Source organism: Rhinopithecus roxellana, chromosome 6 (assembly GCF_007565055.1).
Source record: "Rhinopithecus roxellana isolate Shanxi Qingling chromosome 6, ASM756505v1, whole genome shotgun sequence".
Lineage (NCBI taxonomy): Eukaryota > Metazoa > Chordata > Mammalia > Primates > Cercopithecidae > Rhinopithecus > Rhinopithecus roxellana.
In genome coordinates this window covers 16,473,847-16,500,583 of record NC_044554.1, presented here as the reverse complement: position 1 = coordinate 16,500,583, position 26,737 = coordinate 16,473,847, and the positions used below count along the sequence as shown (strand labels likewise).

Sequence of the window (26,737 nt, the reverse complement as noted above, 5' to 3'; positions counted from 1 at the left end):
TGAGAAACACAAGGGAACATCAACACTCAAGAGTCAGAGATACTATGAAAATATGAAATTCCACAGCAGGGTCTTCCGAGCCTCTAACTCTGCAAACTTCCTGACCTGAAGAAGCCAGTTCCATCTGCTGTGTACACGCCTTGCACACTTGCACCTCTGGCACTGTCCTCTCACGAATGGCTGTCTGTTGTCTTTCTGGACCTAATCGCCCTTCTCTGTAGTAGCCCTTCCCCCTCACTCACAGGCTTACTGAAGCAAAGGCAAGAATAGAAAACAAAGCATATTTTCCATAGCTAGATCTCTCTGGGGAACATTGCTGAATATTTAGTTTGGTCTCCAAGTTTGTTTATTTCCCCAGTACTCTTAGGGAATTAAAATTTTCTAGGCAAGACAATGGCAGAAAAGTTGATATAAACATGCGTACACCCCTTAGTTTCCTGTCAAAACATCAGAGTTGTCATGCCCATCTCTGGTTTTGAAGAGCAGCGGATAAACTCCATTTCAGTAAAAGGGTTTGGCAACATCAGTGTATAAACCACTTTCCTCATTGTAGCATTTGAGAGAGTATTTACTCCCTCATAGAAACTTCATAGGAACATGGCATTTCTCCAAGGGTCCTTATCATCAAGGGCCTGTCTTAGGCTAACCAGCTACTTTGGAATAATGCTTTTATAATTATGAGTAGATATAAGGTATGTTTACTTAATATAGTGTGCTGTATATTCTCTACTTTTTTTCAATTTGCATAATAGCTTATTGGTCAGAAGATTTGTAGACTTTGGGATCATCCTATGAGTTCTAACATCATTTCACGGAACCACGTGACGCGACTCCTTCAGAACTATAAGAAACAGGTGAGTTTCTCTGAAAGCACAGCCAACTAAATGTTTTTAGGATCCTGTTTGTCCGTGACAACGTATCTATATGGACAGCAATTATAGTTCTTATCACTTTATTTTAAAATTGTGCTTATTGTGGAGAACCAACTTACACCCGAAGTGGTTTCCCTTTTAGCCTCGGAATTCTATGATTGACAAGTCATCGTTCAGTGTAGAATTTCTGCCTCTGAACTACTTCATTGAAATTCTGACAGATATAGAGTCCTCCAATCAAGGTAATTTACTCCCTGTTCTCAGGGTCTTTCCACTTTTCCCTTGACACATCAGTCCTTCCCTATTCACTTCTGTGAACTGTTTTCTTTCCAAAATCCTTTTACAGACAAGTAGGCCCTTATAGCAGTTGGTTTACATTAGCAGTACCCAATTTACTACCTAGAGTAAATTACCAAATAATCACCTCTGAAGTTTTAAAAGAGTCAAGAGGTTTAAAGCCCATTTGGTTGATGTTTATCAATGTTCTTGGTGCTGAAGTTTAATAAAATTTAAAAACACATTCTCAAAAAAATCATTTTACTAAAATATAATTATGATTTTAATGAGCTGTGAGCACAAAGTTATAAATGTTTCATGGCCCCATAGTAACCCTTTTTCCCTGCCCCCTCCCCATGTTTTTCCAGCCCTGTATCCTTTTGAAGGAGATGACAATGTGGATGCAGAATTTGTAGAGGAAGCAGCTCTGAAACACACCACAATGCTTTTAGGCTTATGAAAAAGAAAACGCAATTGGATCTGCTGCTGCCATTTTAATCTTGCTCATTATCCTAACTCCTGTTGAGAATCCTTTAGCAATATTTAAAATTGGTAACAAAACTAAGAAATTGTTTAGCCATCTGAGTTTCAGGTTGGTACATGTTCAGACAGAACTATAACTGCTGTATCACATTCCAATTTTGAATAGCCAGTGAGCAATCAAGTGTAGAGAAATGATAAATGGTCTAAGAAGGCATACAATGGCATAAACTGTGCTCTTCCTAGTAGCTTAATAGGCCACAAGCTAGTTTCTGTTGCACTCTGAAATAAAATATGCTTTAAAAATGTAGGGAACAGTGCTTAGAAAAGTAAAAACGAGGTGTGTCATTGAAATAACAGGAAGAAAAATTAAATGTTATGTAAGAACACTATTTGGAAAGAGGTTCCTTTTAAAAACTGAGTTTGTACTAAATCAGATTTGCCATGTCCAGCACAGAATAATTTGTACTTAGTATTTACAGCAGGGTTTGTCTTTGTGAATTCAGATGAAATGTATTTAATTTTTTTTATATTTATAAAACGTTGATTTAGGAATATTTTGTCATTAAAAAACCTGAAAACAAAGTTTTGGCCTGACTTTCCCTGTTGTTTGAATGTAGCCTTTTTATTGAAGCCAAGAATCATGAGTCTATGAACTTTTTTTTTCCAAAGGCCCCCATGTGACACCTAACTCATTCTACCATTTCCTTTTTTCACTTTTCTATAGTGATTTCATTCTAACCCACAAATACAGTTGCAGCCCAAGGTCAGCCCACAACCCTTTGCTTTTGTGTCTTCAGCCTGAACTTGAGATTTTAATAATTATAAATATCATTAGCTGGTATGATCATTCAACTTCCTGTCTAAAATTTTGTGACTGAACTTGAGATTTTAATAATTATAAATATCATTAGCTGGTATGATCATTCAACTTCCTGTCTAAAATTTTGTTCTAAAAATTGTCCTGTCTTATAGAATTACCCTTTTTGGTCAAATACTTAATGGTCACCAATGACTAGGCTCAAAATCTTGGAGCCTAGTCAATGCAATGCTGATTCTTTCTCTTGATAAGGTCATTATCTTTCAATCCCTGTTTTCATTCATTTCTTTGCATACCTGGATTGTTCTAGTTGCTCCCTAAGGTCTAAATTTATCTGAAACATATTTGAGAAAAACACTAGTTTGATCTGGTCACTCTGCTCATAATCTTTTAATAACTTGCCATTCATTATAGGATAAAATTCAAACTCCTTGACATGCAAAGTATCCCAAATTCCTGCCTTGTACAATATGAACATTTTCTTCCAGCCAGGTCAGTTCATTGGGCCTTGAACACAATTCTTGTCTTAGTTCCAAGCCTTGCTTTAGGTTATTTCCCACACCTGGATTCCCTCTCGTCTGTTAAAATCTTATTCATGCTTACAGGTCAGATAAACAGTTCTGTGATCCAGACCATTCCAGCACCTGGTGGCATCTTCCTTCTGAGCCAGTACCATGCATTGTAATATTTAAGTATCCCTCCCTTTGTGATGTTATTTCTCTATTCTTAGGTTGCTCAAACTTCCTATGTGTGTATTTTTGAATCCCTAATGAGGTTACTAATTCCTACAATACAGGAACTATGTTTAAATATGCAGTATTTCTTCTTTTCAAAGGTAATCCCAAGTAATTGCTTTATGACTCACCAAGCAGGTTAGATTTAGGCTGAGAGAGATTAAATTTCTTTTAAATCTGGCAGGATTAGGACCTTGTACAGATGAATTTAGTAAAATAAAGGGATGGAATAAAATAAAGGGATGGAATATTTCTCACTCCCAGAGTCCCAAAATAAAATTCATAATGCTACCAGTATGAAATAAAGATACTTTCACCCCCTTCCCTCCAGAAACACCGCTGGCCCAGCTAAACAGTCATGCAGCCACATCATGGGCTTGAGAAACAGCCCTGTGCCCACCCCTGGCAGACATACCCCCCAAGCCTGCTGAGCAGCTGTGTGCCCATGAACTGGACCTGAGAAACGGCCCCATGGGCTACCCCTAATAGACATGATCCCAGGCTAGCTGAGCAGCCTTGCACCCACATACTGGGCTTGAGAAGCAGCTCCATGGGCTGCTCCCAGGCTGGCTGAGCACCTATGTGCCTGTGTCCTGAGCCAGAGAAACAGTCCTGTGGACCACCCTCAGCAGACACATACCCAGGCCAGCTGAGATGCTATATGACCATGTCCCAGGCCTGAGAAACAGCCCTGTGAGGTGTCCCTACCAAACATGCCTCCAGGCCAGCTGAGCAGCTGTGCGTCTGCATACCAGGCCTGAAAAACAGCCCCCTAGGATGCTTCTCATAGGCACATGTCCTGGCCTGCCAAGCAGACTTGCACCTGTGCCCTAGGCCTGATGATAAACAGCCCTGTGGGCCACTCTCAGCAAATGTGCCCCTAGGCCAGCCATGCAGCCTTGTGCCTGCATTCTGGGCGTGAGAAACAGCACCATGGGCTGCCCTTGGCAGACACGTCCCTAGGCTGAGCAAACACATGCCCATGTTCCTAAGCAAAGTAAAAGCTCCGTGGCTCCAACTCCAGCAAGCCAGACTCCAAGTTGACTGATCCACCACATGCATGCATCTGCCCTCAACTTGAAAAATAGCCTGGTGAGCCCACCCCAGTTGCCACACACTTTCTCAATCTAGGCCACTGAGAAACATCACTAGTGTGGATTGCAGCTGAAGAAACTTTAAAGATAGCACACTACTCTCCTTCCAGCTAGAATGAAGGCCAATGCACTCCACTGAACTGACACCCCACAACTCATTTATACAAATAAGTCTTTCCCTATGAAACCTCCATAAAATTGGAAGAGCTGACTTTTCCACCAGATGTGTAGAAATCAATGTAAGGACATATCAAACATGAAAAAGAAACATGACACCTTCAAAGGAAAGCAATAATTCTCCAGTAACATACCCCAATTATAACAAAATATAGGAAATGCCAAAAAATCAAAATAATAATCCTAAGGAAACTAAGATTCAAGAGAATACAGATACATAATTCAACAAAATCAGGAAAACAATTCATGATTTGAATGAGAAATCCAACAAAGAACCAAACAAATCCTACAGTTGAAGGATTCAATGAATGAAAAACACAATTGAGGGCTGCAACAAGACTAAACCAAGCAGAAGAAAGAATTTCTAAACTTCAAGTGTTTTGAAATAATATAGGCAGACAAAGTAAAAAGAATAAAAAGGAATGAAGAAAGCCTATAGGATTTATGGAAAACTATTAAGTGAACAAGTAATCATATTATGGGCATTCCAAAAGGAGAAGAGAAGGGAAAAGGTGAGGGAAACATATGTAATGAACAGAAAACTTCACAAGTCATGAGGGAGGGATGGACATCCAGGTCCAGGAAGCTAAAAGAACCACAAATAGATTCAAGCCAAACAAGTCATCTCCAAGGCACATTGTAGTCAAATTATCAAAAGGCAACAATAAAGAATGCTAAAAGCAGCAAGAGAAAAATATCAAGTCACATATAAGGTAAACCCCATTAGATTAATAGCAGATTGCTCAGCATAAAACTTACAGACTAGGAGAGAATGGGTTGATATCACCAAAGTACTGAAAGGAAAAAAAAAAGCCAATGATATTATATCCAGAAAAGCTATCCTCCACAAATGAAGGAGAAATAAAATATTTCACAGACAAACTAAAACTAAGGACATCTATCACCACTAGACAGGCCTTACATGAAATCCCATAAGAAATACTCAAGGGAGTCTTACATCTGGAAGTGAAAAGACAATCACCATCGTCATGAAAATATGTGAAACTGGCTGGACATGGTTGCTCACACCTGTAATCTTAGCACTTTGAAAGCCTGAGGTGGGGAGGATCACTTGAAGCCACAAGTTCAAGGCTGGCCTGCAAAACACAGTGAGACTCTGTCTCTACAGAAAAAAAAAAAAAATTAAAAACATGCAAAACTGGCAAACTCGTCAGTAGAGCCAATACACAAACAGAAAGGACTCAAACCTTATTACTACAGAAAACCATCTACCCACAAAAGTAAATAAGAGGAAGGGACAAAGGATAAATAAAACAACCAGAAAACAATCAATAACATGACAGGAGTAAGTCCTCACCTGTCAATAATAACCTAAAATGTAAATGGATTAAATCCCCCATTTAAAATGTGTAGACTCAGTGGGTGGATCATGGCAGATGGGATGCAGGACTAGATTGCAGCTCCAGAAGAGAAGCATGCAGAGGCTTGCATTATGAATATTAGCTCCAGATCGACTACAAGAACAGACCACCAATCCTGAGAGGACCCACAGATCCTCTGAAGGAAGCAGACTGCTCCTGCAGGACCTAGGAGACACCCCAAATACTGTGAGTGCCCCAATCGCAGAAGTGGGAAACACAGACCCTTCTCTCCCAGACACACACCCCTACTGGAGAAGTTGAAGGTCTGTTTGTGGGAGAAGTTCCCGACCTTACCTGGAGCTGAGCCAAGTTAGAGTTACGCTGAGCGAAATACAGGGGTAGAGGAAGTAGCAGAAAGGCACTGGGAGCTCACTGGATCCCCAAGCAGCCCATTCCTGCCTGGCACCACAGGGATCCATCAGGAGGGCGGCCAGAGGAGCAGGGGGTAAGACTCCGCAGGGAGAAGGACTTCTCTAGCTGAACTTTGTAGCAATTTGAACGGGGCCAGAAGCCTCCTGGCCAGAATTCAGGGAGAGTGCAAAACCAGCTTGCAGACTTCACAGGCGGGGAAAGAACTAAAGCCCTTTTCTTTTGCAGCTGGGAAGCGGAAAGCCTTGGGCAAGTTTTCAAGCCCAACTTGCCCTCTGCCTGGAAACAGACTTTGAGCTATTGTGGGTGGCACCGTGGGAGTGAGACTGGCCTTTCAGTTTGTATGGGAGCTGGGTGAGGCCTGTGACTGCTGGCTTTCCTTCACTTCCCTGACAACCTGCATGACTCAGCAGAGGCAGCCATAATCCTCCTAGGTACACAAATCCAGTGACCTGGGAATCTCAACCCCCTCCACCACAGCAGCTGCAGCAAGACCTGCCCAAGGAGAGTCTGAGCTCAGACACACCTAGCCCCGTCCCCATCTGATAGTCCTTCCCTACCCACCCTGGTAGTGGAAGGCAAAGGACATATAATCTTGGGAGTTCTAGGGCCACGGCCACCTCTGGTTCCTCTCCACACTACTAGAGCTAATGCTTTCTGGAAAGTGCTATCTCTTTCTGGTGGGAGGAGGCCAACCAGCACAAAAATAGAGCATTAAGCCACCAAAGCTAAGGACCCCCATGGAGTCCACTGCACCCTATGCCACCTCCACCAGAAGAGGCACTGGTAACCATGGCTGAGAGACCCATAGATGGTTCACATCACAGGACTCTGTGTAGACAACCCCCAGTACCAGCCTGGAGCCAGGTAGATTAGCTGGGTGGCTAGACCCAAAAGAGAGAGAACAATCACTGTGGTTCGGCTCACAGGAAGCCACATCCACAGGAAAAGGTGGAGAGTACTACATCAAGGGAACCCCCTGTGGGACAAAAAAAATTTGAACAACAGCCTTCAGCCTTAGATCTTCTCTCTGACAGAGCCTACCCAAATGAGAAGCAACCAGAAAACCAACCCTAGTAATATGACAAAACAAGACTGGTCAACACCCCCCTAAAATCACATTAGTTCACCAGCAATGGATCCAAACCAAGAAGAAATACCTGATTTACCCAAAAAGTAATTCAGGAGGTTAGTTATTAAGCTAATCAGGGAAGGATCAGAGAAAGGTGAAGTCCAATGCAAGGAAATCCAAAAAATGATACAAGAAGTGAAGGGAGAAATATTCAAAGAAATAGATTGCTTAAAGAAAAAACAAAATTCAGGAAACTTTGGACACACTTTTAGAAATGCAAAATGCTCTGGAAAGTCTCAGCAATAGAATTTAACAAGTAGAAGAAAGAAATTCAGAGCTCAAAGACAAGGTTTTCAAATTAACCCAATCCAATGAAGACAAAAAAATAAAATATGAACAAAGCCTCCAAGAAGTCTAGAATGATGTTAAACAACCAAACTTAAGAATGATCAGTGTTCCTGAGAAAGAAGACAATTCTAAAAGCTTGGAAAACGTATTTGGGGGAATAATCGAGGAAAATTTCCCTGGCCTTGCTAGAGACCTAGACAGGGAAACACAAGAAGCACAATGAACACCTGGGAAATACATCGCAAAAAGATCTTTGCCTAGGCACATTGTCATCAGGTTATCCAAAGTTAAGACAAAGGAAAGAATCTTAAGAGCTATGAGAGAGAAGCACCAGGTAACCTAGAAAGGAAAACCTATCAGATTTAACAGCAGACTTCTCAGCAGAAACCCCACAAGCTAGAAGGGATTGAGGGTCTTATCTTCAACCTCCTCAAGCAAAACAAATATCAGCCAAGAATTTGGTATCCAGCAAACCTAAGCATCATATGTGAAGGAAAGATATTTTCAAACAAACAAATGCTGATCAAATTCGCCATTACCAAGCCACCACTACCAGAACTGCTAAAAGGAGCTCTAAATCTTGAAACAAATCCTGGAAACACATCAAAACACAATCTCATTAAAGCATAAATCACACAAGACTTATAAAACAAAAATACAAGTTAAAAAAAAATAACAAAAAAATTCCAAAAGTACACAGGCAACAAAGAGCATGATACCTCACATGGTACCTCACATTTCAATACTAACATTGAATCTAAATGGCCTAAATGCTCCACTTCCTAAACATATATGCACTTAACACTGGAGCTCCCAAATTTATAAAACAATTACTAATAGGCCTAAGAAATGAGATAGACAGAAACACCATAATAGTGGGGGACTTGCAAAACTCCACTGACAGCACTTAGAGAGGTCATCAAGACAGAAAGTCAACAAAGAAACAATGCATTTTAACTATACCCTGGAACAAATGGACTTAACAGATACATACAAAATATTTCATCTAACAGCCACAGAATACACATTCTATTCAATAGTGCATGGAACTTTCTCCAAGATAGGCCATATGATAGGCCGTAAAACGAGCCTCAATACATTTAAGAAAATTGAAGTTATATCAACCACTCTCTTAGACCACAGTGAAATAAAACTGGAAATCAGTTCCAAAAGGAACCTTCAAAACCATGCAAATGCATGGAAATTAAATAACCTGCTCCTGAATGAGCATTGGGTCAAAAACAATCAACATGGAAAATAAAAAATTCTTCGAACTGAATGACAATAAATGACACAACCGATCAAAACCTCTGGGATACACCTAAGGTACAGTAAGAGGAAAGTTCATAGCCCTAAACGTCTATATCAAAAAGTCTGAAAGAGCACAGACAATCTAAGTTCACACTTCAAAGATCTACAGAAACAAGAACAAGCCAAACCCAAATCCAGCAGAAGAAAGGAAATAACCAAGATCAGAGCAGAACTAAACAAAATTGAAACAAACAAAAATACAAAAGATAAATGAAACAAAAAGTTGTTTCTTTGAAAAGGTAAATAAAATTGATAGGCCATTAGCAAGATTCACCAAGAAAAGAAGAGAGAAAATCCAAATAACCTCACACTGAGAAACGAAAAGGAGATATTACAACTTACACCACTGAAGTACAAAAGATCATTCAAGGCTAATATGAACACCTTTATGCACATAAACTGGAAAACATAGAAGAGATGGATAAATTCTTGGAAAAATACAACCTTCTTAGCTTAAATCAGGAAGAATTAGACATCCTGAACAGACCAATAACAAGCAGTGACATGGAAATGGTAGTTTAAACATTACCAACCAAAGGCCGGGCGTGGTGGCTCATGCCTGTAATCCCAGCACTTTGGGAGGCCAAGGCGGGTGGATCACTTGAGGTCAGGAGTTTGAGACCAGCCTGGCCAATGTGGCAAAACCCTGTCTCTACTAAATACACAAACATTAACCAAGTGTGGTGGTGCATGCCTGTAGTCCCAGCTACTCTGGAGGCTCAGGCAGGAGAATCACTTGAACCCAGGAGGCGGAAGTTGCAGTGAGCTGAGATCACACCACTGCACTCCAGCCTGGACAACAGAGTGAAACTCTGTCAAAAAAATTACCCTCACAAAAACGTCCAGTACCAGATGGATTCACAGCAGAATTCTACCAGACATTCATAGAAGAATTGGTACCAATCCTTTTGACACTATTCCATAGGCTAGAGAAAGAAGGAACCCTCCCTAATCCATTCTATGAAGCCAACATCACCCTAATACCAAAACCAGGAAAGGACACAACCAAAACAGAAAACTACAGACCAGTATCCTTGATGAACATAGACGCTAAAATCCTTAACAAAATACTAGCTAACTGAGTCCACAAGATATCAAAAAGAGAATCCACCATAATCAAGTAGGTTTCATACCAGGGTTGCAGGGATGGTTTAACATACACAAGCCAGTAAATGTGATACACCACATAAACAGAATTAAAAACAAAAATTACATGATCCTCTCAATAGGTGCAGAAAAAGCATTTGACAAAATCCAACATCGCTTTATGATTAATATCCTTAGCAAAATCGGCATACAAGGGACATACCTTAATGTAATAAAAGCCGTCTATGACAAACCCACAGCCAACATAATACTGAATGGGGAAAAGTTGAAAGCATTCCCTCTGAGAACTGGAACAGGACAAGGATGCCCACTCTCACCACTCCTCTTCAACACAGTACTGGAAGTCCTAGCCAGAGCAATCAGGCAAAAGAAATAAAGGGCATCCAAATCGGTAAAGAGGTAGTCAAATTGTCCCTGTTTGCTAACAATATGATTGTTCACCTTGAAAACCCTAAAGACTCCTCCAGAAAGCTTCTAGAACTGATAAAAGAATTCAGCAAAGTTTCCAGATACAAGATTAATGTACACAAATCAGTAGCTCTTCTATACACCAATGGTGACCCAGCTGAGAATCACATTGAGAACTCAATCCCTTTTATAATAGCTGCAAAAAAAAAAAAAAAAAATATGTAGGAATATACCTAACAAAGGAGTCAAAAGACCTCTACAAGGAAAACTACAAAACACTGCTGAAAGAAATCATAGACAATACAAACAAATGGAAACACCCCATGCTCATGGATGGGTAGAATCAATATTGTGAAAATGACCATACTGCCAAAAGCAATCCACAAATTCAACGCAATCCCCATCAAAAAACTACCATCATTCTTCACAGACTTAGAGAAGACAATTTCTAAAATTCATCTAGAACCAAAAAAGAGCCCGCATAGCCAAAGCAAGACTAAGCAAAAAGAGCAAATCTGAAGGCATCATACTACCTGATTTCAAACTATATTATAATGCCATAGTCACCAAAACACCATGGTACTGGCATAAAAATAGGCACATAGACCAATAGAACAGAACAGAGAACACAGAAATAAACCCAAATACTTACAGCCAACTGATCTTTGATAAAGCAAACACAAAGATAAAGTGGGGAAAGGACACCCTTTTCAACAAATGGTGCTGGAATAATTGGCTAGCCACATGTAGGAGAATAAAAGTGGATCTTCATTTCTCACTTTATACAAAAATCAACTCAAAGTGGATTAAGGACTTAAGACCTGAAACTATAAAAATTCTAAAACATAACATTGGAAAAACACTTCTACACATTGGCTTAGGCAAGGATTTCATGAGCAAAACCCAAAAGAAAATGCAATAAAAACAAAGATAAATAACTGGGACCTAATTAAACTAAAGAGCTTTTGCACAGCAAAAGGAACAGTCAGCAGAGTAAACAGACAACCCACAGAGTGGGAGAAAATCTTCACAATCTATACATCTGACAAAGGACTAATAACCAGAATCTACCACAAACTCAAACAAATCAGTAAGAAAAAAACAATCCCATCAAAAAGTGGGCTAAGGACATGACTAGACAATTCTCATAAGAACATATACAAATGGCCAACAAACATATGAAAAAAGGCTCCACATCACTAATGATCAGGGAAATGCAAATCAAAACCGCAATGCGATACCACCTTACTCGTGCAAAAATGGCCATAATCAAAAAAAAAAAACAAAAACAGTAGATGCTGGCATGGATTCGGCGATCAGGGAATCCCACCTACACTGCTGGTGAGAATGTAAACTAGTACAACCACTATGGAAAACAGTGTGGAGATTCCTTAAAGAATTAAAAGCAGAGGCCGGGCGCGGTGGCTCAAGCCTGTAATCCCAGCACTTTGGGAGGCCGAGATGGGCGGATCACGAGGTCAGGAGATCGAGACCATCCTGGCTAACACGGTGAAACCCCGTCTCTACTAAAAATACAAAAAATTAGCCGGGCGAGGTGGCGGCGCCTGTAGTCCCAGCTGCTCGGGAGGCTGAGGCAGGAGAATGGCGTGAACCCGGGAGGCGGAGCTTACAGTGAGCTGAGATCCGGCCACTGCACTCCAGCCTGGATGACAGCGAGACTCTGCCTCAAAAAAAAAAAAAAAAAAAAAAAAAAAAAAAAAAAAAAAAAAAAGAATTAAAAGCAGAACTACCATTTGATCCAACAATCCCACTACTGGGTATCTATGTAGAGGAAACAAAGTCATTATTCGAAAAAGATGCTTGCACATGCATTTTTATAGCAGCACAATCTACAATGGCAAAATTATGGAACCAACCCAAATGCCCATCAATCAATGAGTGGATAAAGAAACTGTGATACATATATATAGACACACACACACATACACACAAATGGAATACTACTCAGTCATAAAAGGGAATGAATTAACAGCATTTGCAATGACCTGGATGAGACTGGAGACTATTATTCTAAGTGAAGTTACTCAGGAATGGAAAACCAAACGTCATACGTTCTCAATGATATGTGGGAGCTAAGCTATGAGGACACAAAGGCATAAGAATGATACAATGGACTTAGGTGACTTGGGGGGAAGAGTGGGAGGGGGCGAGGAATAAAAGTCAACATATATGGTGCAGTGTATACTGCTTGGGTGATGGGTGCACCAGGATCTCACAAATCACCACTAAAGAACTTAATCCTATAACCAAATACCATTTGTAACCCAATAACTTATGGAAAAATTAAATAAAATTATACTTAAAAAATAAATTATATCAAGTGGCTGATTGGATTAAAGAAAACCAAGACCTAACTATATGCTGCCTACAAGAAACTCACCTCACTTGTAAAGTCACACATACACTGAAAGTGAAGGGATGGAAAAAGATATTTCAAGCACATGAAAACCAAAAGTGAGCAGGATTAGCTATATTTATATGAGACAAGACAAACTTCAAGTCAAAAGCTCTAAAAAGAGACAGAGAAGACCATTATATACTAATAAAGGGATCAACTCAGCAATAAAACAATTATAAATATATATGCACCCAACACCAGAGCACTCAGATATATAAAGCAAATATTAAAGCTAAAGGGAGTGATAGACCCCAATGCAATAATAGTTGCAGATTTCAACACCTTATTCTCAGCACTGAACAAATAATCTATATAGAAAATCAACAAAGAAAAATTGGATTTAAACCATACCATGCACCAAATGGACCTAACAGACATTTACAGAACATTTCACCCAACAGGTGAAATGCAGGATACATGTTCTTTTCATCAGCACATGAAACATTCTTCAGGACTGACCATAGGTTAGAAATAAAACAAGCCTCAAAAAAAAATTTTTTTTTTGAGATGGAGTCTCACTCTGTTGCTCAGGCTGGAGTGCAATGGTGCAATCTTGGCTCACTGCAACCTTTGCCACCTGGGTTCAGGCCATTCCCCTGCCTCAGCCTCCCAAGTAGCTGAAACTACAGGCATGCGCCACCATGGCCAGCAGATTTTTATATTTTTAGTAGAGACAGGGTTTCACCATGTTGGCCAGGCTGGTCTCAAACTCCTGACCTCAAGTGATCCGCCCGCCTCAGCCTTCCAAAGTGCTGGGATTACAGGCATGAGTCACTGCGCCTGGCCTCCAGATTTATTTTTTAAATCAAAATCTATCAAATATCTGATCATAATGGAATAAAATTAGAAATAAATAATGAGAACATTTGAAACTATACAAATACATGGAAATTAAACAACATGCTCCTGAATGACCAAAATGAAGAAGAAAGAAATTAAGGAAGAAAAAAAAAATTCCTTGGAACAAATGAAAATGGAAACACAACATGCCAAAATGTATGGGACACAGCAAAAGCAGTAGTGAGAGGCAAGTTTATAGCAACAAATGCTTACATGGAAAAACTAGAAAGATTTCAGATAACCTAATGATATACCTCAAGCAACTAGAAAATCAAGAACAAATCAAAGTCAAAATTGTAGGAGGACACAAATAATAAAGATTAGAGCAGAAATAAATGAAATTGAGAGTAAAAAGCATAGAAAAGATCAACAAAACAAAAAGTTGGTTTTCTGAAAAAAAAAAAAAAAAACACATTCAACAAACCATTAACTAGACTAAGGAAAAAAGAGAGAAGACCCAAATAAATGAAATCAAGAGCAAAAAAGGGGATGTCACAACAGATACAAAAAATAATTCCAGGGTACTTTGAATTACTATACATCAAGTTAGAAAACCTAGAGGAAGTGAATAAACTCCTTGACATATACAATCTGCCAATGTTGAATAGGGAAGAACCAGAAAACCTGAACAGATCAATACAAAGCAATTAGATTAAATCAGTAATAAAACGTCTTCCACACCTGTAATCCCAGCACCTTGGGAGGCCAAGGCAGGTGGATCACTCAGGGCCAGGAGTTTGAGAACAGGCTGGCAAAACCCCATCTCTACTAAAAATTCCAAAAATTAGCCAGGCATGGTAGTGCATGCTTATAATCCCAGCTACTTGGGAGGCTGAGGCAGGAGAATCACTTGAACCTGGGAGGCAGAGGTTACAGTGAGCCAAGATTTGGCCACTGCACTACAGTCTAGGTGACAGAGCGAGACTCTGTCTCGAAACAATAAAATAAAATAAAATATATAAAATAAAATGTAAAATAAAATAAAGTAGTCTTCCAACAAAGAAAAATCCAGATGGCATCATTGCTGAATTCTACTGAACCTTTAAAGAAAATTTTTTTCTTACATGGGTAAATCATGTAATGCTGAAGTTTGAGGTACAAATGATCCTGTCATCCAGGTAGTGGGCATAGTACCCAACAGGAATTTTTTCAACTCTCCCCATCTCCCTCCCTCTTCTCCCTAATAGTCTGTTGCTTCCACCTTTATATCCATGTGTACTCATTGTTTAGCTCCCACTTTTAAGTGAGAACATGTAGTACTTGGTTTTCTGCTCCTGTGTCAATTTGCTTAGGTCAGTGGCCTCCAATTGTATCCATGTTGCTGCAAGGAATGTGCTTTTGTTCCTTTTTTATGGCTGTATTCCATGGTGTATATGTATCACATTTTCTTTATCCAGTCCAGTGTTAATGGGCATCTAGGTTGATTCCATGTCTTTGCTATTGTGAATAGTGCTTTGATGAATGTACAAGTGCACATGTGCTTTTAGTAGAACAATTTATTTTCCCTGGGTATATACCCAGTAATGGGATTGCTGGGTTAAATGGTAGGTCTGTTTTTAGTTCTTTCTGAAGTGGCTGAACTAATTTTACATTCCCACCAGCAGTGTTAAGCATTCCCTTTTTCCTGCAACCTTACCAACATCTTTTTTGTGTGTGTGACTTTTTAATAATAGCCATTCTGGCTTGGTGTGGTGGCTCATACTTATAATCCTAGCACTTTTTGGAGGCTAAGGCAGGAGGATTGCATGAGGCCAGGAGTTTGAAAGCAGCCTAGGTCATATAGTGAGACTCCATCTCTACAAAAAATAAAAATATTAGCTGGGTGTGGTCGTGTGCACCTGTAGTCCCAGCTACTCAGTAGGCTGAGGTGGGAGGATCACTTGAGCCCTGGAGGTGGAGGCTGTAGTGAGCCGAGATCATGTCACTGCACTCCAGCCTGGGTGATAGAGTGAGACTCTGTCTCCCAAAATAAATAAAATAAAACAAAACAACAATACTACCCAAAGCAATCAACAGATTGATTGCAGTCACTATCAAAAAACTAATGGCATTCTTCAGAGAAATAGGAAAAACAATCCTAAAATTTGTATATAACCACAAAAGACCCCAAATCGCCAAAGCAATCCTGAACAAAATGAACAAAGCTGGAGGTATCACACTACCACATTTCAAATATACTACAAAGCTCTAGTAACCAAAACAGCATGACACTGGGATAAAAACAGATACATAGACCAATGGAACAAGATAGAGAATCAAGAAATTCATCCACATATCTATAGACAACTGATTTTTGACAAAGGTGCCAAGAATACTCATTGGGAAAAGGACAGTCTCTACAATAAATGGTACTGGGGAAACTGGAGGTCCTTATACAGAAGAATGAAACTAGTCCCCTACCTCTGACCCTATTTAAAAATCAACTCAAAATTATCAAAGACCTAAATATAGGACCCAAAACCATAAAACCACTGGAAGAAAACATAGGAGAAATGCTTCAGGACATTGGCCTGGGAAAATATTTTATGAATAAGACCTCAAAACACAGGCAACAAAAGCAAAAATAAACAAATGTGATTACATCAAACTTTAACCTTCTGCACAGCAAAGGAAACAACAGAGTGAAGACAACCTACAGAATCAGAGAAAATAGTTGCACACTACTCATCCAATAGGGGATTCATATCCAGAATAAATAAGGGACTCAAACATCTTAACACCAAAAAACACTACAAAAACAACAATCTGATTTTAAAATGGGCAAATGACCTGAACAGACATTTCTCAAAAGACATACAGATGGTCAACAGGTATATGAAGAAATGCTCAACATCACTAATCATCAGGGAAATCAGGGAAATAGAAATAAAAAAAAAAAAAAAAAACATCATGAGGTATCATCTCACCCCAACTATGATAGCTATTACCAAAAAGTTAAAAAATAACAAATGCTGGTAAAGATACAGAGAAAAGGAGCTCTTATATACACTGTTGGTAAGAATGTAAACTAGAGAAGTCACTATGAAGAATGATATGGAAGTTCCTCAGAAAACTACAAATAGAACTAACATATGATCCAGCAATCTCCCTACTGGAAATTTATCCAAAGGAAAGGAAATCAGAATATTGAAGAGACATCTGCACCTCCATATTTACTGCAGTGCTATTCACAATAGGCAAGATATGAAATCAACCTAGGTGTCCAACAACAGATAAACAGATAAAGAAAATGGGAGTTACACACACACACACACACACATATACACATACATATGCATACACATAATGGAATACTATTCAGCCACGAAAAAGAACAAAATCCTGTAATTCATGGCAACGTGAAAGGAACTGGAGGACATTATGTTAATTGAAATAAGCCAGGTACAAAAGTTAAACACCACATGTTCTCACTCATTTGTGTAAGCGAAAAACTGTTCTCACTCATGTGGAAGCTAAAAGTAGAACAGCGGATACAAGAGGCTGGGAAGATTAGGGGAAAGGATGAGGAAAGGAAGGAATAGGGGTAGATTTGTTAATAGACACAAAATTACAGTGAAATAGGTGGAATAAGTCCTATGTTCTATACTACTGTAGGATGACTATGGGTAACAATAATATATAGTTTCAAACAGCTAGGAGGATACTGAATATTCCCAACACAAAGAAATGATAAAGTTTGAATGTATATGCTAATTACCCTGATCTGATCACTATACATTATATGTACTGAAACTTCACTATGTACCCCATGAGTAGGTACAATTATTATTAGTCAAAAAAAATAAAATGAAAAAAATGCAAACAGCCATGACAAGTTTCACTACTTTACATAATTTAGATTTACCAAGATTAAGTGCTACTTCTTATTTGACAAAGTGAGTTATGCCTTTGCAATACTTGAGATATTTTCCTTTTCAAATAGCCATTGTTTCTTTTTAAGGTGTGTAGGTTGAACAGTATTTGTTTTTTCTTTAATAAACAAAGACCACTCTGCCAATTTCTGTACTTCATTGAAAACAGATTTATTTTTAGTGCATTTTTATAGCACCTTGCCAACTACAAATGTCTGGAATGTACTCAACATAAAGAGTGAAAAAGAAAATATAAGCAATTTAAATATATACTTTGACATATAAATGTAGGACAGTTCTGTGTCCTGTTCGATGTCATGAAAGGTCTAGTAGTTGGTAGGTAAAAAGAAACCATGTTGTACTCTGTTGTTGACTAATTGTGGTTACCTTACTTATCAATAAAATTAGAAATATTATGCTCACATTTTTCACCTGTGGGTACAAGGAAGCCTGGTTGAAGTCCTCTCCTTGAGAGGCCTGGATTTGTTCACCTACTCAGATTTCAATTGGCTTTATAATAGGTTTCCTTATGTGCCTCATATTGGCTCCAGGTTCACTGGGTTTAAAAGGAGCCAAAGCACCATAAGGTTTTGGCAAAGGAAGAGTGGCCTCTGCTTCTGGGATGTAGGCATTTGGACGCTGCTCTGCAGTCGTGTAAACACCATTGGGCATCTGGCGATTATCTGCTTCCAAGAACTCCTGCAAAGAATGATTTTTCCTTTTCAGTTCTCTGAAAACTCTGGTGAAGTCACTTTATCCTTAGGTCCCAAAAGACGCAGCTGGCCTGGACAGTCTTTGACTGTGCTAGCTGATACTCCCCAAAGGGATGGGAGAGTAGGAGGGTGGAATCACACCACACACACACACACACACACACACACACACACACACACACCCCTCATTGGAATGGGCTGTATTGCTTCAGCATCACATTATTCCTGGGGTTTAGGGTTTTTCAAAGACTGCTTCATGGGTCCTAACTATGTTTCCACCTCAATGTCTGTCATCAAGCACTAATTATTTTCCTGTTTTTGACAAAGGCAGAGCAACATATTTCCTTTGGTAAGTCACTGGTGAGCAAATGTTACAGTGGAAGAGATAGAGGAGTAAAGTGCAACCAGAGGAGGAAAACGGTCACCAGCTTGCTCTGAGCCTCAACGTTTTCGAGACTTTGCCTGTGCCTCTGGAAAACAGAGTGATCACTTACTGCACTAAAAAGCCCTCTGATAAATGGCAGTGGGACACCATAGGTAAAATCTGAATGCCCTAAAAGGAATAGTCCCAGGTGGTGCGGAAATTAGAAATCAGGTAATTTATACCTGTGCTCAGGTATTCCTAGTGTGTTTTGAATGCAGTTTTGTCTTGGGTTCAGGAGCAAATAGGGACCCTTTTGGTGACATCCACTGGACAATTTGAGTGAGTTGTACATCTGGAGGATGTAGACTCCTTGGAAAGAGACACCTAATTCCAGTCTAAGAATATGACAGGTCATGGGGGTAGGCAGAAGATCTGGTATCTAACTTGCAGGAGGAGTCAGTGATAGACCTAGTCTTAGGCCAGAGGACTAAGGTGGGAAAATAAAGGGGGGGGTGGGCGCTGAGGCCTATGATGTACATCAAGCATCTGCAGATGGCATGGCAACTATAATGTGGGTGGAGGCCTCACTGTATGCTGTGGAGGCCACAGCAGATGAACATGGAACAGTCGGGTGTGGTCTGAGCAGAGGTGCCAAGACAGAGATTGGAGACTTATAGACAAGACCGATGCCAGCCTGGTCATCACTATGCTGGTGGAAGGCCATGATGTTCAGCCTCGGCAGCCCAGGATGTAAGGCTGTGGGATGGGCCCTGTGCTTGCTAAGTGTTCTTCAGTGAGTATTGTGGCACTCTGGATTACTGCACTTTGTTATCTATAGAATATCTTAAACACACTTCTAATGACTATTGGGACTGTGTGTGGTAGAGTGGGGAAATTTTTCTTATACTGTGGGATGAATGACCCCCTGAAAGCAGCCCCTGCTGGCACCCTTTAGAAATGCAATACAGGAGCCAAAGCCTACCTGAGACTTTTCAGCGATGGCCAAGGCATGCATTTCTTCATCTCGAAGGACCTTCAACCATTCTTTCTCAATTTCCTTATTGAGTGGCAGACCTTTTTCTATCCTGGAATTGCAAGTGAAGATGAAGTCTTCTTTCTCCCTGACTTCCTTTTGGAGTTCAATGGTTAGGGCTTGTTTCATGGACAGCTCAGCAACAACAGCCATCATTTTCTCAGTTGCATTTTTTATCTTTCTTTGATAGCCATTCATCTAGAATTAAAGACCCCAAGGCTTAGTCTATGTATGCGGTGCACGAAGACTTAAAATGGCAGGCTGCTGGCCGTCTATAATGGTGGGGTGCATTTTTGCCTGAAGGAAGGAGGGTCTAACTTGGAATTCACAGGAATTAAGAACTGGAAAAGAATGCAGAGATTGAGCCGAACGCCCTGGTTGTGTATGTAAGGACAAGGAGAGAACAAGAAAAGGATGTGTTTATCTAGTTACTAGATTTCAAGGTGGATAATATTAAGGAGAATAGTTTAGTGCCCATTTTTAAGCATTTTTAAGAGGTGAGAAGGAAAGGTGAAAGGATGTGTTTTGTTTGTTTGTTTTGAGATGGAGTCTCGCTCTGTCGCCCAGGCTGGAGTGCAGTGACACGATCTCGGCTCACTGCAAGTTCTGCCTCCCGGGTTCACCCCATTCTCCTGCCTCAGCCTCCAGAGTAGCTGGGACTACAAGCGCCCAACACCACACCCGGCTTTTTTTTTGTATTTTTAGTAGAGATGGCGTTTCGCCATGTTAGCCAGGATGGTCTCGATCTCCTGACCTTGTGATCCGTCTGCCTTGGCCTCCCAAAGTGCTGGGATTACATGCGGGAGCCACTGCGCCCGGCCAGGGATGTTCTTTTTTTTTTTTTTTTTTTTTTTTTTTTTTAATTAAAATAAAGACAAGGTCTTGTTCTGTTGCTCACACTGGAGCATAGTAGTGTGATCACAGCTCACTGCATCTTGGAACTCCTGGACTCAACCGATTCTCCTGCCTCAGCCTCCTAAGTAGATAGGACTATAGCCATGCACCACCACACTTGGCTAATTTATTATTTTTGTAGCAATGGGGACTTGCTGTGTTGACAAGGCTGATTTTTAACTCCTGGGCTCAAGCAGTCTTCCTGCCTTGGCCTCCCAAAGTGCTGGGATTACACGCATGATCCACTGTGCCCAGCCAAGAGTGTTCTTGATGCTTAAATTCTAGCTTAATTTGATGTTATTAGTTTGTCACTTATCCAGGGGAAAAAATCTGGTAGAACTAATGTTACTCTTTGCTTATGTAAGATGATCAGCAGAAGTTCTGCATCTGAAATGACTTTTTAAATGAAAACCGTCACACTGACATGTTGGTGTTATTGATAATTCCTGGTGTGCATCATTACTAGGTCAGAAACATGCATGAGCCGAGCTGGGGAAATCTTAGTCAATAACTTAGAATGAGAGCTGTTCCTGGAGTGTTTTGTCTGTTTGTTTTGAGACAGGTTCTCACTCTGTCACTCAGGCTGGAGCACAGTGGTGTGCTATCAGCTCACTGCAACCTCTGCCCCTGAGGCTCAAGTGATCCTCCCACCTCAGCCTCCCAAGTAGCTGGGACCACAGGTGTGCACCATCATGCCTGGCTATTTGTTTTTGTATTTTTTGTAGAGATGGGGGTCTCACTATGTTTCCTAGGCAGGTCTTGAACTCCTGAGCTCATGTGATCTACCCGCCTTGGCCTCCCAAAGTGCTGGGATTACAGGCGTGAGCCACTGCGACCAGACCTTTTTTTTTTTTTAAACCTATTAATATCAGCTATTTAGCATTAATACAGTTAAAAGATAGGACTAATTGGAAAAAAAAAATCTCAAAAGGCAGGAAAGAAGTAAAACTGGAATTAGGGGTTCCTGTAATCTCTCTGTCTTGTAAATGGTAGAATCCTTTAGTGTGATAGCCATAGTGGGGCAGTTCAGTGGTGATACCTTCTACCTGGCAACACCCACTAGTTCCTCCTACCTTGCCTTATTTTTTCTTCACATCATGTCTCACTGCTGATATGATGCATGTTTTTCTCTATTTGATTACAGTCTGTCATCCCGTAAGAATGTACTCTTCATGAGGACAAGGACTATTTGTTTTACTCATCATCATAGTCTCAGTGCTCAGGACAGTGCTTGGAATATAAGAGGCACTCCTGCCCTCAAATTAAAGTTGAATATTTTCTGAATGAAGGAATGAATGAACTCTTAGTCTGTTTCATTCTTTGTTCTTGGACCAGGATAAATGGGGACATGCAAATGAGCTTCCAAATACTACACCTAATGTTGAATACCTTCCTCTCCTAAAGAGCATATCCGGTCACATCTGTACCTCTGCTTAGAGGAATGTTAGGGCTAGTGATTTACCTGCCTCTGAAAATGTAATAACTGATTATTATATACAAATTTTGCCTCCTTAATGGTAGGTAATATAAATTTTTATGACTTGTATACTGAACTAATTTTTAGGAAGCATGTATCGAATAAAAATGACTACCACTAAAAACTTCAATGAGTCATAAGTTTTGCCATTTTTATTTGACTTTTATGCTTCGGCTTTGACAACTTCCACTAACAGACTGATCAGTCCAGCAGCATTGGTGCAATTCACAACTTTAAGTCATAAAATAAGAAATGCTAAGACTTAGATAAGCTAATGCACTTTGAGTGAATTATCATGTCTGATGTTTCTTTAAATGTTGCTGCCTTTCCTTTTTTAAATGAATTTCCTTTTCTTTGGGGGGAGTCATTTTCCACTCAACCACTGCACACTTGAGTGTGTATGTCCGTCTGTGTAACTAGCCAACTTCCCTTCTCTTCCATAAATTAGAAAACAAAGCTTCATATTATTCTGGGTTGCTCCAAGTCTTAACTGAGATTTCCCACTTTCTGCTCCCACTTCTGTTGGGAAATTTGCAAGAGGAGCCATAAGCTATCTAGGAGGAGAGAGGACTTGATGAGATGTGCAATCTTGTTGAATGTGGCTAGGCCACTTATGTGTTCGACTATGTAATACTCGCAACAACTTCGGCTATCATACCCATTACACAGATGAGAAAATTGAGTTTTAAGATCATTTATCCATCTTTCTCAAGGCCATTTGCTAGTTTTGATAAATCATAGATCTGGAATCTGAATGTCTTTCTACTTTCCAGTTCTGCCTACTATGAGATTATCATTTCAAATGGAGGGGGCAGTGAAAGCTGGGGAGGAGGAAGAAGCCAATGGAGAGCATGGAAGGTAGGGAAAGGAAAGGGGAAAATGACTGTTAGACTAGGACTCAGCTGTGCTGGAGCTTTCCTGGCTATGGAAAGTGGCCGCTATGTACATTTCTCTAGCATTACTGTTGCCTTCCAGGCAACTCTGCCATCAGCTTTGATAAGTCAGGCCTCAGTGAAAATGACTTCCCCCAAGGAAAGGGAAATTCATTTTGCAAAAGGAAGGCAGGCAACATTTATTTAAAGGAATATCAGACATGCTAATTCAGGCAAAGTGCATGAACTTAACTAAGCCTTAGCATCAGTCCAGTGGCAGACGTGCGACTCACAACTTTACCTTAGTTTATGAGGCAAAGTTGTGATTTGCATACCTGCCACTGGCCTGATCAGTCTATTCATAGAAGTCGTCAGAGCAGAAGCATAAGAGTCAAACAAAAATGGCAAAGATAGTCTAAGATTTACAATCATTTCTTGTTTAGTGTGCCACATGTGCTTCTGAAACAGAACTGGTTATTATTCATCTTGTAAGTGTTTTTCTAGAATCTGGTATATGCTAGGCATTGGGGAAATTAAGAACAAGGAACAATTGCTGCCCTCAGGAGCCCACAGTCTCTGGTGTGGGTATTACCATTATCTGTTTTCATCTGTCTCTCCCTAGTAGACCCTGTGAGCTTCCTATGGTGTAAACAATGTGTCCCTTCCTCTTTGTTTCTGAACTCATGCCTAGCATGAGTGTAGCACATAGCAGGTGTTCAGTAATTACTGCTGACTGGCTGAACTCTGTACTGGCGGGATGCTCCAGAGGACCCCAGAGGCCAGGTGAGTGGCCAATCCTCTGATGGCTCTACAGTACGCGTGAAAGGCCTCGCATGAATGGTCTTGTGTAGGGGTAGACTGAGGAAGGAGGGAGTCCCGCGCGTGCACAGACATGACGCAGAAATGGAACAGGCACTGGGTGTACAGGCTGATGGGGCAATTCCCCAAAATGAACCTTTGTTGGAAGCAGGACTCAGAGCCACAGGAAGCCTGGTGAGACCTGTGGGAGTCTAGGGGGACTTCTAGGGGCTCTGCTGGCTGCTCCTTTCAGTGCAGCTTCTAGCAGTCCCACCCCCACCCTGCGGCTTTGGATCTGCCATCCTGGTCTCTTATGCTTATTAAATTAGGGGGTTCTGTGTTCCTGTCCTTTCCTCACTAGTGGTGCCTGGTGGGCACCTCCCTGGTGCAGTTGGTCTGGGTGTTGTGTGACTGCATTTCTCTTAACAGTCCCTTTCCATTTCTGGGTTCCGGCTGAGTTCTGGATTGGAGCAGTCCCTACTAAGATCACTGGATAAGTGAGGCGCTCCACTTAAAAGGAACTAGAAAGGATTTCACTTTGTGCATGGGATACAAAGATAATAACGGTCATAGTTGGGTAGTTGCACTGCTAAGTGAAACTTGTATACTGTCATTTAAAAGCTTAGGTTTTGCCACTGCGAAGTGAATTCATTCAGGGAGTAAGATTGAAACATTTTGAACAATTCTGAGTCATCCCTCCATTTTTCTAAGTTTCCCTAGTCATAAAACCTCATCTCTCCAGTGCTTCCCTCAATAAATCTATCAGTGTGTGGAAAATAAAAGGTAATAAAGGAGCAGGGGCAGAAGGGAAAAGGCAGGGTCTCAGGCCTACCTTCTTGGCTAAGAGCAGCGTGTCCTGCTTACAGGCCTGAGTTTTGCTGCAGAGCCTGTCTGTAAGCCGGGAGACCTGTTCATAGATGAAATCCTTCTCCAGCAGCTTCTCCTCCTTCTTGGCCAGTTGTAGTTCCAGCTATGTTTGAAAATAGTTTCAAGAGGAAGAAAAAAAGTCATCCAAGACAAAATCTTATTTCCTAATCAGAGCACTATTTCCCCCTACCCCCCACAAAATACCTCTGGAAAGTGTTTAGAGCTGGGTTAAGTCAAGACTTCCCCTGCCCCAGCCCCTGTAGATACCTCTGGGAGTTACAGTATGGCCCCCTCAGCTCTATCTAGCATCCACATCATCATTCTTCTGATGTGTTCCCATCAGGAAGACAAATTAATCCATTTAAGATGCCAGAATTACTCCTTTGGGCCATGAGAGAAAGGTGCCTTCGGAATCTCAAAACCACTGGATTGGAACTTCTTTTGTCAAGTGTCTAAATCAAGCTTAGAATGGATGACTAGATTACAACGAAAGGACTATATTAGTGACTAGAATAATGAAGGAGATAGGTCTGTCAGCATAGCATGAAACAGTACCGTAGGTATCTGTGAACTACATCAACAAGGGGCTACCAGATGCAATTTTAAGCAAGAATGTTTACCTTGTCTAATTTTTTGATCATTTCTTTTTCGGTCAGATCTTTCCCTGGAAGGAAGCGAGCTCTGTTCTCACCGTCAGGCTTTATGAACTGTTTCTCCAGGTCTTTAATTCTGTCTGTACACTGTGAAAACTATTAAGAAAAAAACATTAACTTTAAAATGAATTCTCTAGCTCAGTAAATTTGAAAATCACATTGCCTAGGGTTTTCAGAGTTTTTCAGTGGGACCAACCCAGACAAGGGTAGAAGAGAACTGTTTTCTTAACAACCCATCAGATGGGACCTGCTTAAGTGACGTTTCTGCTCATTTATGGTACTGCAATGATGATGTCTATAATTGACCATACAAGGTGAGGCAGTGCCTTCTGGGTCATAGAAAAAGCTGATTTCATAAGCAACCCTTGATTGCTTCCCATTTGTGTCATGTTCATGGGATGCTGCGTGGTTGCAGGGCTCCAAGTTACAGCCTGATATGGTTGGATGTGTCCCCCTCCAAATCCCATGTTGAATGAAATGTGATCCCCAATGTTGGAGGTGGGGCCTGGTGGGAGGTGTCTGGGTCATGGGGGCAGGGTGGGGCCTTCATGAACGGCTTGGTGCTGTCCTTACGATAATGAGTGAGTTCTCACTCTGTGAGTTCAAGTGACATCTGGTTGTTTAAAAACAGCCTGGCTCGGCCGGGCATGGTGGCTCAAGCCTGTAATCCCAGCACTTTGGGAGGCTGAGGCAGGCGGATCGTGAGGTCAGGATATCGAGACCATCCTGGCTAACATGGTGAAACCCAGTCTCTACTAAAAATACAAAAAATTAGCCAGGCATGGTGGCAGGTGCCTGTAGTCCCAGCTACTCGGGAGGCTGAGGCAGGAGAATGGCATGAACCCGGGAGGCGGAGCTTGCAGTGAGCTGAGATCCGGCCACTGCACTCCAGCCTAGGTAACAGAGCGAGACTCTGTCTCAAAAAAAAAAAAAAAAAGCCTGGCTCCTCTGCTTCTTTCTTTTGCTTCCTCTTGCTACACAACGTGCCTGCTCCCCCTTTACCTTCCACCATGATTGGAAGCTTCCTGAGGCTTTCACCAGATGCAGATGCTGGCACCATGCTTCCTGCACAGTCTGCAGAATCATGAGCCAAAATAAACCTCTTTTTGTTATGTTACCCAGCCTCAGGTATTCCTTTACAGCAATGCAAATGAACTAATACACAACCTTCACCTCTTCATTGCAGGTTGTTACAGAGACCAGGGTAACTAGCATACAACACGCTGGACTTCATTTCAAAACACTTGGCTGGCAACGGGTTTAATGGCTTCCCAAAGAAGGAGAAAAACATTCTTAATCATTGAACCTACCTAATGTATGCTCTGTGAGGAACAGCTTGGGCTATTTGTATTTTTTATGCTAAATCCCTAATATAGTGTCATATGTATTAACTCTATTTGTTGAATCAGTGAGATTTTGGAGGTGAATGAAGAAACATGGGCTACTCCTAAATAGGAAGGGTAGCCACACTTAGTTTTTGTTTTATAGGGAGAGAGATGTAGAACA

The 26,737-nt window shown here is 40.8% G+C and overlaps 2 protein-coding genes across 7 annotated transcripts in view; one reads left to right on the top strand and one right to left on the bottom strand.

Moving 5' to 3' along the window:
• The window catches only part of GSAP (gamma-secretase activating protein), a 105,132-nt gene extending 102,921 nt beyond the window's left edge, over window positions 1-2,211 (top strand). For all 4 annotated transcript variants that reach the window (XM_030932585.1, XM_030932582.1, XM_030932584.1 and 1 more), the window contains 3 exons: window positions 753-854; window positions 1,015-1,114; window positions 1,517-2,211. In XM_030932585.1, coding sequence (XP_030788445.1) covers window positions 753-854; window positions 1,015-1,114; window positions 1,517-1,608 — 294 coding nt within the window. In that variant the 3' untranslated portion in view covers window positions 1,609-2,211. The remainder of the gene's footprint in view (window positions 1-752; window positions 855-1,014; window positions 1,115-1,516) is intronic.
• A 15,500-nt stretch (window positions 2,212-17,711) lies between these two features.
• Window positions 17,712-26,737, bottom strand: part of CCDC146 (coiled-coil domain containing 146) — a 157,405-nt gene continuing 148,379 nt past the window's right edge. For all 3 annotated transcript variants that reach the window (XM_030932579.1, XM_030932580.1, XM_030932581.1), the window contains 4 exons: window positions 25,199-25,327; window positions 24,544-24,681; window positions 19,620-19,868; window positions 17,712-18,259 (listed from right to left, as the gene is read on the bottom strand). In XM_030932579.1, coding sequence (XP_030788439.1) covers window positions 18,056-18,259; window positions 19,620-19,868; window positions 24,544-24,681; window positions 25,199-25,327 — 720 coding nt within the window. In that variant the 3' untranslated portion in view covers window positions 17,712-18,055. The remainder of the gene's footprint in view (window positions 18,260-19,619; window positions 19,869-24,543; window positions 24,682-25,198; window positions 25,328-26,737) is intronic.